The sequence below is a fragment of the Musa acuminata genome, chromosome BXJ3-8, assembly GCF_036884655.1.
Source record: "Musa acuminata AAA Group cultivar baxijiao chromosome BXJ3-8, Cavendish_Baxijiao_AAA, whole genome shotgun sequence".
Lineage (NCBI taxonomy): Eukaryota > Viridiplantae > Streptophyta > Magnoliopsida > Zingiberales > Musaceae > Musa > Musa acuminata.
Genome location: NC_088356.1, coordinates 40987290 through 40999697, shown reverse-complemented (window position 1 = coordinate 40999697; position 12408 = coordinate 40987290). Strand labels below are relative to the sequence as shown.

General features: G+C 35.0%; 2 protein-coding genes across 2 annotated transcripts; one reads left to right on the top strand and one right to left on the bottom strand.

The window, feature by feature from the left end:
* Window positions 1–248: 248 nt before the first annotated feature.
* LOC108953602 (actin-binding protein wsp1-like) lies at window positions 249–2166 on the top strand. Its single transcript, XM_018830239.2, has 4 exons — window positions 249–615; window positions 1361–1459; window positions 1545–1604; window positions 1691–2166. The coding sequence occupies exons 1-4, from the start codon at window positions 354–356 to the stop codon at window positions 1876–1878; spliced, it is 609 nt and encodes a 202-aa protein (XP_018685784.1). The 5' UTR covers window positions 249–353; the 3' UTR covers window positions 1879–2166.
* Window positions 2167–2309: 143 nt separating this feature from the next.
* Window positions 2310–4730, bottom strand: LOC135644743 (proteasome subunit beta type-2-B). Its single transcript, XM_065162616.1, has 3 exons — window positions 4455–4730; window positions 4227–4350; window positions 2310–2794 (listed from the first exon to the last, which is right to left on the bottom strand). The coding sequence occupies exons 1-3, from the start codon at window positions 4610–4612 to the stop codon at window positions 2462–2464; spliced, it is 615 nt and encodes a 204-aa protein (XP_065018688.1). The 5' UTR covers window positions 4613–4730; the 3' UTR covers window positions 2310–2461.
* Window positions 4731–12408: the final 7678 nt, after the last annotated feature.

Sequence of the window (12408 nt, the reverse complement as noted above, 5' to 3'; positions counted from 1 at the left end):
GTCACTAATTTAATACGTGCACAGGATGTGGGTCCCGCTCAAACCTCGAGTACCGTCCGTTCATCACTCATCAGATGGGTGTCTGTCTTTGAACACGGAGCTTCTCTTTTTCTTTCTTGACCAGTAACGATCGTACGGTGTGGATTGCACTATATAGAACCGGCACGAATCTCCAACCATCAAGCCGTTCCCTATATAAGCTGGGTAACGGGCCGTCGTTGCTCTTTTGAAGACGTTCGAGAATGAAGCCCGCTCTCCTCTCCTGCCTAATACTACTACTCCAGTCGCAAGCGCCCGCCTCCGCGGGCGCAGCGCCGCCTCCTCCTGCCCACTGTGCGAAGGTGACGGAGGCGATGTTGACCTGCATGACCCACCTGGCGGCGGCGGCGGCGTCCGGGTACGCCTCTTCCCCACAGCCCCTCCTCGTTGACGATTGCTGCGCGGCATTCTCCGCTGAGATCGGAGGCGAAAACGCCTCTTGTCTCTGCCAACTGATGCTCGAGAGCGCGGTCGCCGGATCTCCCATCAGTGCCTCCCGCCTCCTCTTTCTCGCCTCCTCCTGCTGGAAATCTGCCAACGCCCCCGATGCCTCTCCCTTCGACCAGATCTGCCGAGGTCGCACCTATCTTCTCCGCCTCTCGTTCTCTGCTCTTGTGTTCCTTTCTTTAGTGGCTTCTCTGCTTTTGCATTCGTTCTTGGTGATCCTCAGCTCGATCTTGATTCTCGGGTAATAGTTTCTTGGACCCTTCTCTTTAGTTGCTTCTCTGGGTTTGGATTCATTCTACTTGGTGTTCATCTGCTCGATCGTGTTTCCCTGGACAAGCGTTTGCTAAAGCAATGCGTTCCGGAAGCAATGAAGCTATCTTACCACTCCTTTGGTGTCCCCTTTTAGTGACTGATTTGCTCTCTACATCCCTAAACGATCTTGTTTCTGTGGACTCTGAACTACCTTTTCTTTTCTTGGGTTCTTTCTTCCACTCCGCTACTTTCTTGGTTTGGATTCTTCTTATTTCAAATACCTGAGTTCCTTGTTGCCTTACCGATCGAGTAAAGCTATATCATCAAGTAAATTTGCTTTTCCTTTATACTGAATAAATCCATCACTAACTTTTTCTTGCACACGAAAATTTAATGTATATCGTCAAGGTTTATACAGGTTTCTCATTATGTCTATTCTATGGTTGTGTTTCTTATCTAATACGGAACAAAATATTTCCTTCTTTCTTTCGAATCGCGCGCCAGATTATGCCATCAGCAGTCCATGTAATTTCCGTCCTTGACGTCAGGCGTAGTTACTTAGAACGACCCCGAGTGGAGACACGACTAACGTTTGGTCAGGTCTCTTCCTTTCTTGTTGCAGGTACTGATGTTGTTGCCACCATTGTCACAGCCACCACGTTGCCTCCACCGCCCGTTCCTCGAAACGGGAGTGGTGGCCTTCGCCATCCAGTTGCAACAGGTATATGCAATGGTCCATTTAATATACCAATCCATATTCCTTTTCTCTGTTACTTTTCTAATTCCAGCGTAAATATGTATTGTAGGCACTCCACCCGCCAATGCGGTCCGGCCGCCGCTTCCGCCTCCAAGGCGACCAGTTGCAGGTCCGTGCTTCCCACTTGCACCAAGCCTAGAATACATATGCATGCATAGAACCACTTCAACACGTCTCCCTTGGGTTAATTTGCAGGACCTCCTCTTCCTGCCACCGTGGTCCCCTCGCCGCCACCGCCGCCAGCACTGGTGTTGTCCACCCCGCCAATCCCCAGAGCGCCACCCACGCCACCATTAGAGCAAAGCAATGGCAATGGCACAAAGGTGCTGATCATCGCTCAATCCTTCTTATGCCTGCTCTTACTCCACCTTCTTATCATCTAATCTGATTGGTAGCTATAGCGGGGCCAACCCACGGTTATGAGACAATTAGTAGTGACGTAGTCAGAAAGGATACTGTTCCCTGTAGGTCGAGCAGTCTTGCTTGCTTGATCCCGTCGGCTGTTGTCGCACAATATTAGACTGCATGAGGTTGCAACAGAGTTTCTACGTGCATGGTTGGTTGAGGATGCTCACCATATCTGTCCTATGAGGACGCAGGGCCTCAAGATGGGTGGCAAAAGGCTAAAAAATGTCTCCGGTAGAAAAATATCCAAGTAATACGAGGGCAAATAATTACTATTAGCTAAAACAACATAAAAATGTACCAAATTTTCAAGATAAAGTTCGACTGAGCTTCCCACAGGACATCAAATAGTTCGTACAACCTAATTTGCTTTGGAAAAGAACCCTTAAAATATTAGATTGTGACCAAGTGAAGGAAAACGAAATCAGAAACATATAGATGAGCATTTGCAATGTGACTAACATCAAATTATGTCCAGACCGACAAATTGCATACCCAATTTTGGCGCACTAACAGTGCTGGAGTTTCACTGAAAGAAGAAAATAGAACATGAGAATTATCTCAAGCTGCAGAAACTCCAGCATCTTTGATTGATTCACGCCAAGCATACTCCCTAGCTCCATCCTTGTCCACAATCTTAATCACAAAGTTCGGTGGAGCAACAACCAGTCGAGATCTAATTTCGATGATACACTTGTCAACCAAGTCAATTGCTTCCTCCAGTGACATGCCACTGTGGTAGTGTCGGTCCATCATTGATAGGGCGAAATAGGATCCATAACCAAATGCACCCTTGTCAACCTTGTGCAGAGTAGCAATGTAGTCGATGTAGTAGAGAGATGGACCAATATCCTTGTCATATCCAGCCAGCAAAATGTTGACAAAATATGGGTTCTGAGAAAGCAAGCAAGTTTAGAACTGATCAGACTTGTTAAACCAAGTTCTAAGATAGCTAGCATCCAACATTGTGAATTCAAAAAAACCTCCCAGGAGAATAAAGCTGATTAACCAACATCGGACATTATTACAAAAGATGACACACATACAGCAGATCATTTAAATTAAATATAATGTTCATTAGTACCTATTAAAGATAAGAACCTAGGTAACTACCAATCTATGAAGAACTTCATAAATGGTTGAGTAGAAGTATTCTAAGCCAAAAGAGGATTAAACAGCTAGAAAGCAAAGAAAATAAAGATACTTGTCAGAAACTCAAAGGCCTTTGTGGAAATGATGGCTTAATGAAATCAGTGACTTTGTGCTGATTCAGAAGAAAAATCTCTCAGCAGCTTCCGCATGTGACCCAGGTGCTTTGCAACTACCAAAGCTAAAAAGAGAGAAGGCAGTTGAGATTACTCAAAGCTAGCAAGCACCCATGGGTTCAATTTTAAGCTAGAGGCAGAATCAATTTAAGACTTCATACCATCATCGAGACCAGTGTGTATAAAGGGTCTTTGGAAGATCAATAGGCAGCATTTGGACAAAACATATTGCAGTAAAAAATTATGGACAGTATAGAAGCAATCATTAGCTGCATCTGTCAGGTGACTCAGGTCCTAACATTCAGCAGGTTAAGAACAAGATATCTTGTTGACTTGTGGTTCTGCACTAAACCAAATGTCTAAGCAGCCGTGAACTGATTTTTGAACTTTTGACATAAAGAATCTTCTTGGCAGTGTTTTCTGAATCTACGACACTACACATGCACTTTACTATGGTTTTATGGTCAGCCTTACGCTTATCCTAATAGAACTTTATTTACATACAAGCAAGCCTAATTTTGACATCAACCAGAGTAGAACAAAGTGACTCATAAAAAGCTAGTTAAATATAAAAACTCCATACCCCTTACCTCATTTCAGTGCCCCCAAACCAGCCACTCATACATGCAACTTTTACGGAGAACTGATAACAGTAGCTATACCTCATCTTGAGACATGAAAGTTAGTTTGAAGTTTTGGAACAAATAATTAGGGTAATTTTAAACATACAGATATTAAATCACTTAAAGGACATTATCTAGAGCTCATGAGATGATTAATTCTCATATGAACTTAGAGTCTCATCACTGATTGGATCCCATTACTGGCTTTGTCCTCTTTAATTTCAAAATACCAACTACCACTCTTTACCAATCAACAACATAATTCACCAAACCAACAAAAAGAAGTAAGACAAAAACCCTATAGTCAAGTTTAAAGATAAGAGGAGGAGAATATCACAAATGCAACAAGCATAGTAGAAACGGAAAAACCATCCTTATCCTCCTTCCGTAGATCGAAGGGAAACCCTAGAAGGAGAGCAAGGGGTAAGAGGAACGGACCTTGCGGAGGGCGAGGGCGAGCTCGCCACGGGTGAAGTTTGCGGCGGCGGCGGTGGCGAGAGGGATGCCGTTGCGGAACTCGTAGAGGTGGACGTTCTTCTGGATGTACTCGGTGAATTGCACCCTGCCGCACACAGATCACAGACGTCGTCGACCAGCAAATCATCAAGAACAGATCAAAGAAGAGATATAGAGAGAGAGGAGGAGGAAGGAGATTGTGGGACGTACCGGTCGCCGGCCTCACCGGAGGCGCCGAGGAGCTTGTGGGAGTCGAGGATCATGACCTTGTCCTCGTTGGACTTGTGGACAAGGATGCTATGGACGGCGGAGGTGTCGGCCGCCACCAGCGCGAAGCCATCGCCCACCAGCCCGAACACGCACTCCATCTCTTCGATCCGGGAAGAAGGCTGCGGCGTCGGAGGAGCGGAGATGGGGAAAGCAAGGACGATTGGTAGTTCTCCAAACTCCCAAAGTATATGATAGAAGCGGAAGGCGACAGACCTCTGCGACTTGGAACACAAGGCAATGGGGGGATCCGTTTGGGTTCAGGGTTCAATTAGTTGGATCCGATTCATGTAGTGACGGTCAGCAATTTGACCAGAACCCACCGATTCGTTCAAACCGGACACATTCGGATTGGGGTCACTTCGGGACCAAATTGGAATCTGGACCAGAAAAATATACTTTTTCAAAGATAAAAAATACTACATTAATTCAGAAAACGGATACAGCTTGTGCTATGAAGAGCACCATATGCAAAAAATAGAAGAATCCGGAGATCGGTCCCTCTTTCAAACAAAATACAAATTATGAAGTTTAACATAATTAGTCAGGTAGTCTATGCGTTGGTTAACATCGCAATATACGTGAGAGACTATTACATCAGTAAAGGATAATATCAATTGAAATATATCATGTAGAAGATTTGTAACTAATCATGGTGGATCAACCTCCTTTCGTAGAATAGAAACAGCCACCCATAGCCTCTGTATCCCTCATTCACAGCAGTAATTCAGTATAGAAGTTTTATTTTCCACTGACAAGGATACAGTCATCAATATTAGTCCTTAAGATAAATCCAATATCACCCTCTATAATATTAGTCCTTAAGATAAATCTAATATCATCCTCTATTGGGTTCTCCTTAAAAGAGTCATCCAATTTCAATTTACATCCAGGGCTTGCTCTATTTAACTGGTTAATTGTATTCATGTGCCCTATGCACATTTGCACTTAGGTCAAAAAGAAAACAAATGCCTTAAGAAATATTTCATTAAGGGTAAAATTTTAAAATCCAAACGTTATTTCATCATGGGCTTTTCATTCTAACAAAAAAAATATATGCGATCAAGGCTATGAGGATATTGTAATCTAACTTCATCCATGTCTTATCATGCAATAAGTCCAAAAATTTTAATTCAATTCCTAACTTAATCCAGAAAGTCTCAAAACAATCGTCTTTTATATATATATATATATATATATATATATATATATATATATATATATATATATATATATATATATATATATATATATATATATAGTTTGCCCGATTTTGATTTTAATATACTAATTTCCTAGTTCCTTTTCTTAAGTTCCGAGGTTTTTTTTTTCTATGCTATTATCTTGTTTTTTAGACAATTCTTAGCTCTTTTGGTTGGTTTGTTCTTAATTTTGTTTCTCTATTTGACTATTAGTTAAGGTTAGTTTCTCGAATCCACTTCTTTAATCACCTTGTTACTTCCTTTATTTTGGATCTTATTTCTTTCAATATTATCAAGTTGAATAATAGTAATGGTGCCTCAATTTTCTTCCTAAATCCTTTCTTACTTCAATTTAGTAATTTATTAATATTTTTTTTTATGATTATGATTAGATTATGTGATCTTTTATAATTACATAAGATATATAAGATAATTAATTAGATTCTGATGACAGATATTGGTCAATAAAAAAGAAATCTATATTATAATATGATTTCTTCAAGCATGTCTTTCATAGGAGGAATTCTTTTAATAACTTATCCTAGATCCTCTATTCTCGTCTATAAATAGACAAGACATTTAGGAACTAAATAATGTATGTCATAGAGAACACAGTTGAAAGATTACGGTTTCTCTTGTAGATTGATGTTACTATGATATTTAGATCCAAAGAACAGTACCTTTGCAAATTAGATAAAGATCTTTTTCAGATAGCATCGGTACGCATCATAAATCCGATCTAATGTTATTTTATTTTAATATTGGCATTAAAATTTTCCGTGTAACTTATAGCATATTACATATTTTATATTTATAATTAATATCGAAGCCTAGGTTCTTAAGATCAAATATGTTACATTTGTCATTTTTGTTTATGATCCTTCAATGATCTAGATATTTTGTCGATCTAAATTCTTATCTACTCCATCTTCTCGCCTACTTACGGGTGATGTTAGATTCTTTATAATGTAATCTTCGATGATCATGAAGCGGTCGCTGTACAGTACCGCTGCCGATGGCAATCGTAGCATCCTCGCTGTGTACGATCGCTACGGCGGATTCGTTGGTAGCAATGGTTGTGCTAGGCAACACATGCGCACTGCAATAGCAACATTGGTTGTGGGCAGCCGCTCGGTGGCGAGCCATACATCGTGATTGACCATAAATCGCGACGGTCACTCTATGACGGTCGTGGGTCATGCGTCGAGTTGGACACGCATCGCGACAACCATGTGCAGGCATGTAGGCAACAACGCGTGCACGCAACGACCGCATAGCGACAATTGTGTGCGGGCAGAGGCCGCATCTAGGCTGCAACAATGCGAGGGCAAAGGCCATGCCCTACCGACGATTGCATATGTGGTAACTGCCCACAGGTAGTGGCCACACTAGCAGTGCCCACCCGCGCATAGGGGCGACAACCACCCCTTAGGGTTGTGAAAGAAAATTATATTTTTACCCCTATAATTTTTATTAATTCTGTTTTAATCTTGTAACAATTTTGCCCTTTACAAATCTCATAATTTCAGGCTATGTTGTATCAATAAATTTTCTATTTTACCCTTATGAAATTAAATTTTTTTTATTTATATCCTTAATTAAAAAATTGATCAATATAATTTAATTGAATTTGATCATGATTATATTTTGACTTATTATTAATTGAATTTAGTTTCAATCAAATTTAGAAAGGATTAAATTTGATTAATTTTTGGTTTTGATCAACCTATTTAATTGAGCTGATATTTAGCCCAATTTTGGACTTGCCCAAATTAAATACAATCGATCGGTTTAATTTAATATTTTATGTGAAAATAAAAAAATATAAATTACTGTTTCTTTTATAGTTTTCTTATATGATTTATTGATTGTATGCAGTAAATAAAATTTAATTATTGTTATTGGATATTTATTTAGTTATTTACATGTATATGTTTAAAATTATGAAATAATATTATCTTTCACATAAAGGCCCATCATTCATCATGATTATAGTTATCATATAAGTTTTTCTTTTTATTGATTAAGGTTCAATAATAATAATAATAATTATTTTATTATTAAACTATTTTAGTATAAATTAAATTAAAATTTTTGATGAATATTATTTGTAACTCATCTCCTTAAGTTTTATTTAATCAGTAACTACCAAAGTGGCTTAGGATGATAGACTTATGAGATGTGAATTACAATAAAAGTTTTTATTTATAGGATATTTTAAACTATATTTTATATTAGTGTATTGATCTTGTAGCCACCAAAGTGACATAGACTAATAACTTATAAAATGACATTAAAGAATTAGTCCTAAATGACATCAAAGAAATAATATTCATAATGACACATATAATTAGGAGTTAGATAATCCCAAAGGAGAATCTACTTCAAATAGTTATGTGATGGGTAGGATGATATTGTTTTGAATATTCTTATAGTTTATGATTGTATACTCAAAGATAATAATACTATTCTACAAGGATAGTATAAATCCTCTATAGATAATCTTGAGTAAACATCGGATATATTAATATTTTACCAAAATGTGAAATATGGATGATATCAATTTTGAAAACTTAAAGCATTAATATTGTTTTATATTTTTATAGTGGTGCTTTCTTTGATATATTCTCATGCTTCCGATGTCCTTGTATTCTCTAGATCAAATTATTTAGAATGAATAGAGCATATGTAATTTACACTGAGCGTATTAGATCTTAACTTAGTATTGCTTGTCGAAAAGCCTATAAACTTGATTGGTGAAAGTACTATAGAATAAGTTAATGAAATAAAGGTTTGGGAAAGATATGATAAGCTTAGTTTAATATTTATAAGAATGATGATTACAAATAATATAAAGACTTTATTACCAATTATAATATTTAAGATTCACTATAATACAAATAATGATAAGTGAGACTTGAATGAGTTAACTAGTATATGTGTACAGGAAGAATTGAGATTAAGGTAGAAAAGTTTATATAATATCATAACTACTATCAAGGAGCTAGTAATAAGAAAAGAAAATTGAAGCATCTCTATCAAAGAAATTTGTCGGATTTAGAAATATTAAACAAACTAATGAAAGAAAGCTATTACAATAAAACACTTCTTTTGTGACAAGAAAAGAAATATAAAGAAGGACTACATTAAACACAAAACTTGGTTTAAAAATAAAGGTATGAACTCAACCTTTATATGTTTCGAATCAAATATTATAAAAGTTCCTTCTAATACTTGGTGGATTGATTATAGTGTTTTAATTCATGTTACCAATAATATATAAGGATTTCTTTTAATTTGGAACCAAAAGAACATGAAAGATTCATCATTATGGGAAATCGTCTCAAAGCAAAAGTGATATCAGTGGAGACTTCTTGCTTATGCCTAAAGAAAGGTTATCTAATGGATCTGCTGACATATGTTTTATTCCTATTATTTATAGAAATTTAGTTTCTCTATCTAGAATTGATTAGTTAGGATATTAGTTTTCTTTTGGTAATGGTAAACTCAATATATTTTATAATTTAATAAAAATTGGTTATGAAATTCTGTGTAATGGTTTATATAGAATTAATTTGAATCTTAAGTTTGTAAAAACATTATTGATCCTATAATCCAGTGTTAGATTGAAACATAATTTCAATAACGAAAGATCTTCTATACTATGGCACAAACGATTGTAGCATATCTCGAAGGAAAGAATTGAAATATTAGTGAATATTTTAAAAGATTTAAACTTTATTGATTTTGATTTTGATGTTTGTATATATTACATTAAGAGAAAGTAAACTAAACATACAAAGAAAAATACCACAAGAAGTAAATAACTCATTGAGATTATTATATATGTGGACCACTTCATATTCCCTGTTTTAATGGATAAAGGTATTTCATCACATTTATAGATGACCTATCCAGATATGATTATATTTATCTAATACATGAAAAGTTTCAAGCCATTGACACTCTAGAAGTGTATATAAATGAGGTCGAGTGATAACTAGATAAAAAAGTTAAAATTATCAGATCTGATAAGGGTAGTGAATTTTATGATAGATATGATGAATTTGATTAGAATGTTGGTTCTTTTTCTAGATTTATAGAATAATGAGATATTTGTGCTCAGTATGCCTTATCAGGTGTGCCACGGTAGAATATTATAATTGAAAAGCGAAATCATACTTTTATAAATATGGTTAGGAGCATGATGAGTTATTCCTTTGTCTTGGAGTCAATGTGGGGTGAAGCTCTTAAGACAATTATGTACATATTGAACATGGTTCCTAGTAAGTCGGTTCCATCAACTCCATTTGAGTTATGGATTGGTAGGAAGCCTAGTCTAAGATATTTACATATTTAGGGGTGTCTAGATAAGAGTATTCAATCCACATGAAACGAAATTATATTTAAAAACTATTTTTAAATATTTTATTAGTTATCCAAAAAAGTCCAAGGCATACATATTTTATTACCTTAATCATAGTACGATGATAGTAAAATGTGATAATGCAAGATTCCTTAAAAATAATGAAATCAGTGGGAGTAAAAATCTCGAAGGATCAATTTTGATATTGAGAAGATTCAGATTAATTCTCTAGTATCATCTTCTATTCAAGAAATTATTATTCCTCAAATCAATGAGAGAATTGATGAGGGTGAACAATAAAATAACATTGATAAACTTTCACATGATGTTGATTTCTCCATTGATGATCTTATAGAATAATCACAATTGACAGTTTTAAGAAGATCTCAAAGAAAAAAGAAATATATCATTTTAATAATTATATGGTATATCTATAAGAATCAGATTATAATATAGGAATAAAAAGAGATCCTTTATCATTTTCACAAGCCATAGAAAACAACGATTCTGAAAAATGGTATGATGCAATGAAAAAGAGTTAAAATTAATAGGCTAGAATGATGCCTAGAAACTTATTAAATTGCTCAGTAACTATAAAAGAGTCGGTTGTAAATGAGTTTTTAAGACAAAACATAACTCAACAGACAATATCAAACGATATAAAGCCAGATTTATGACTAAACATTTTTCTCACAAAGACGGCAAAGACTACAATGAGATATTTTTTCCAGTTTCTAGAAAGGACTCGTTGAGAATCATTATGACATTAGTAGCTCATTATGATATTGAATTACACCATATGAATATGAAAATAGTATTTCTGAATAGGGATATAGATGAGAAAATTTATATTAAACAACTTGAAGGATTTATAGATGAGGAAAAAGAAAGCTGAGCTTGTATACTTAAGAAATCCATTTATAGCTTTAAACAAGTTTCCAAACAATGGTATATAAAGTTTCATGATATCATTACTTCTTTCACATTTAAGGAAAGCATTATGATTAGTGCATGTATTTAAGGTAAGTGAGCCAAGTTTATTATATTGGTCTTATATGTGGATGATATTTTGTTTTCTAATAGTGATCTTAGTTTATTATACAAAACCAAGATATTTCTCAGTAAGAACTTTAAGATGGTTAATATGAATGAGGCAGCCTATGTTATTAGCATTGAGACATTTAGGGATAAATCTTAATGATTATTAGGACTATCTCAAAAAAAATATATTAATCATATCTTAGAGAGATTTAATATTTAGCTTTAATCAACCAATGATATACCTATTATTAGAGGTAAAAATTTCAACTAAAACTAGTACCCAAAAAATGATTTAGAAAAGAATCAAATAAAAAATATTCTTTATGAGTGTGCAGTTGAAAGTCTATTATATGCTTAAACCTATACAAGACCAGATATCAGTTTTATAGTTGCAATGCAGAGTAGATACCAAAGCAACCCAAGAATGGAATATTGAAAAGTTACAAAGAAAATATTGAGATATCTGTAAGAGATGAAAGATTATATGCTCATATATAATAGATCAACTTAGTTTGAAATGATAGGATCTTCAAATACTGATTTTGTAAATTATCTCGATAGTAGAAAGTCCACTTCAGGATTTATATTCATGTTAATTAGTGAGGCAATTTCTTAGAAAAGTGTAAAACAATCATTTATTGTATCATCAATAATAAAAGCTGAATTTATAATATGTTTTAAGGTCACAAATTAAGCTTTATAGTTGCGAAATTTTTTTTAGAACTTGATGTCGTTTGACTCAATTACTAGGCCGCTAAAAATATTTTGTGATAATACTATAGCAGTTTTCTTCTCTAAGAATAATAAGTACTCTAGTAGTTCCAAGCACATTAAGATAAGGTACTTAGTGGTTAGAGAAAGGGTTTAGAAATAGGAGTGTCAATTAAGAACCTTAGCACTACTATGATGATTGTTGATTCATTTACTAAAGCTTTACAGTATAAAATATTTAAAGAACATATTCTTAGAATAGGACTTTTGAGAAAACCATAAAAGATAGGGTGATGCATGCTTAGGTGGATGCTATTATTAATATTTATTTATATAGTTAAAGTTATTTATTTTTATTATTATATTTATATTTATGTTTATGCATATTATAGTTAAATATAATAATATAATTGTCTTCACAAAATAAATTGCAGGGTCATTACAATCTATATAAGAAAAGGCTAACAATGTTATGGTACATAAAAGGAAGTATGAGATTGATGACATACAACCGTTATGACTCACGTTGATACTTAGACTGACTATAGTATTATTATCCTTATTGGATTTATTAGCT

Excerpts from the sequence above, each read along its gene's own strand:
- LOC108953602 (XM_018830239.2), top strand. The coding sequence starts at position 354 with ATGTTGACCTGCATGACCCACCTGGCGGCGGCGGCGGCGTCCGGGTAC. Across the intron at positions 616-1,360 it reads CTTCGACCAGATCTGCCGAG|GTACTGATGTTGTTGCCACC; the intron begins GTCGCACCTATC and ends TTCTTGTTGCAG. Across the intron at positions 1,605-1,690 it reads TCCAAGGCGACCAGTTGCAG|GACCTCCTCTTCCTGCCACC; the intron begins GTCCGTGCTTCC and ends GTTAATTTGCAG.
- LOC135644743 (XM_065162616.1), bottom strand. The coding sequence starts at position 4,612 with ATGGAGTGCGTGTTCGGGCTGGTGGGCGATGGCTTCGCGCTGGTGGCG. Across the intron at positions 4,351-4,454 it reads TCCGGTGAGGCCGGCGACCG|GGTGCAATTCACCGAGTACA; the intron begins GTACGTCCCACA and ends TGTGTGCGGCAG. Across the intron at positions 2,795-4,226 it reads TCGCCCTCGCCCTCCGCAAG|AACCCATATTTTGTCAACAT; the intron begins GTCCGTTCCTCT and ends TTGCTTTCTCAG.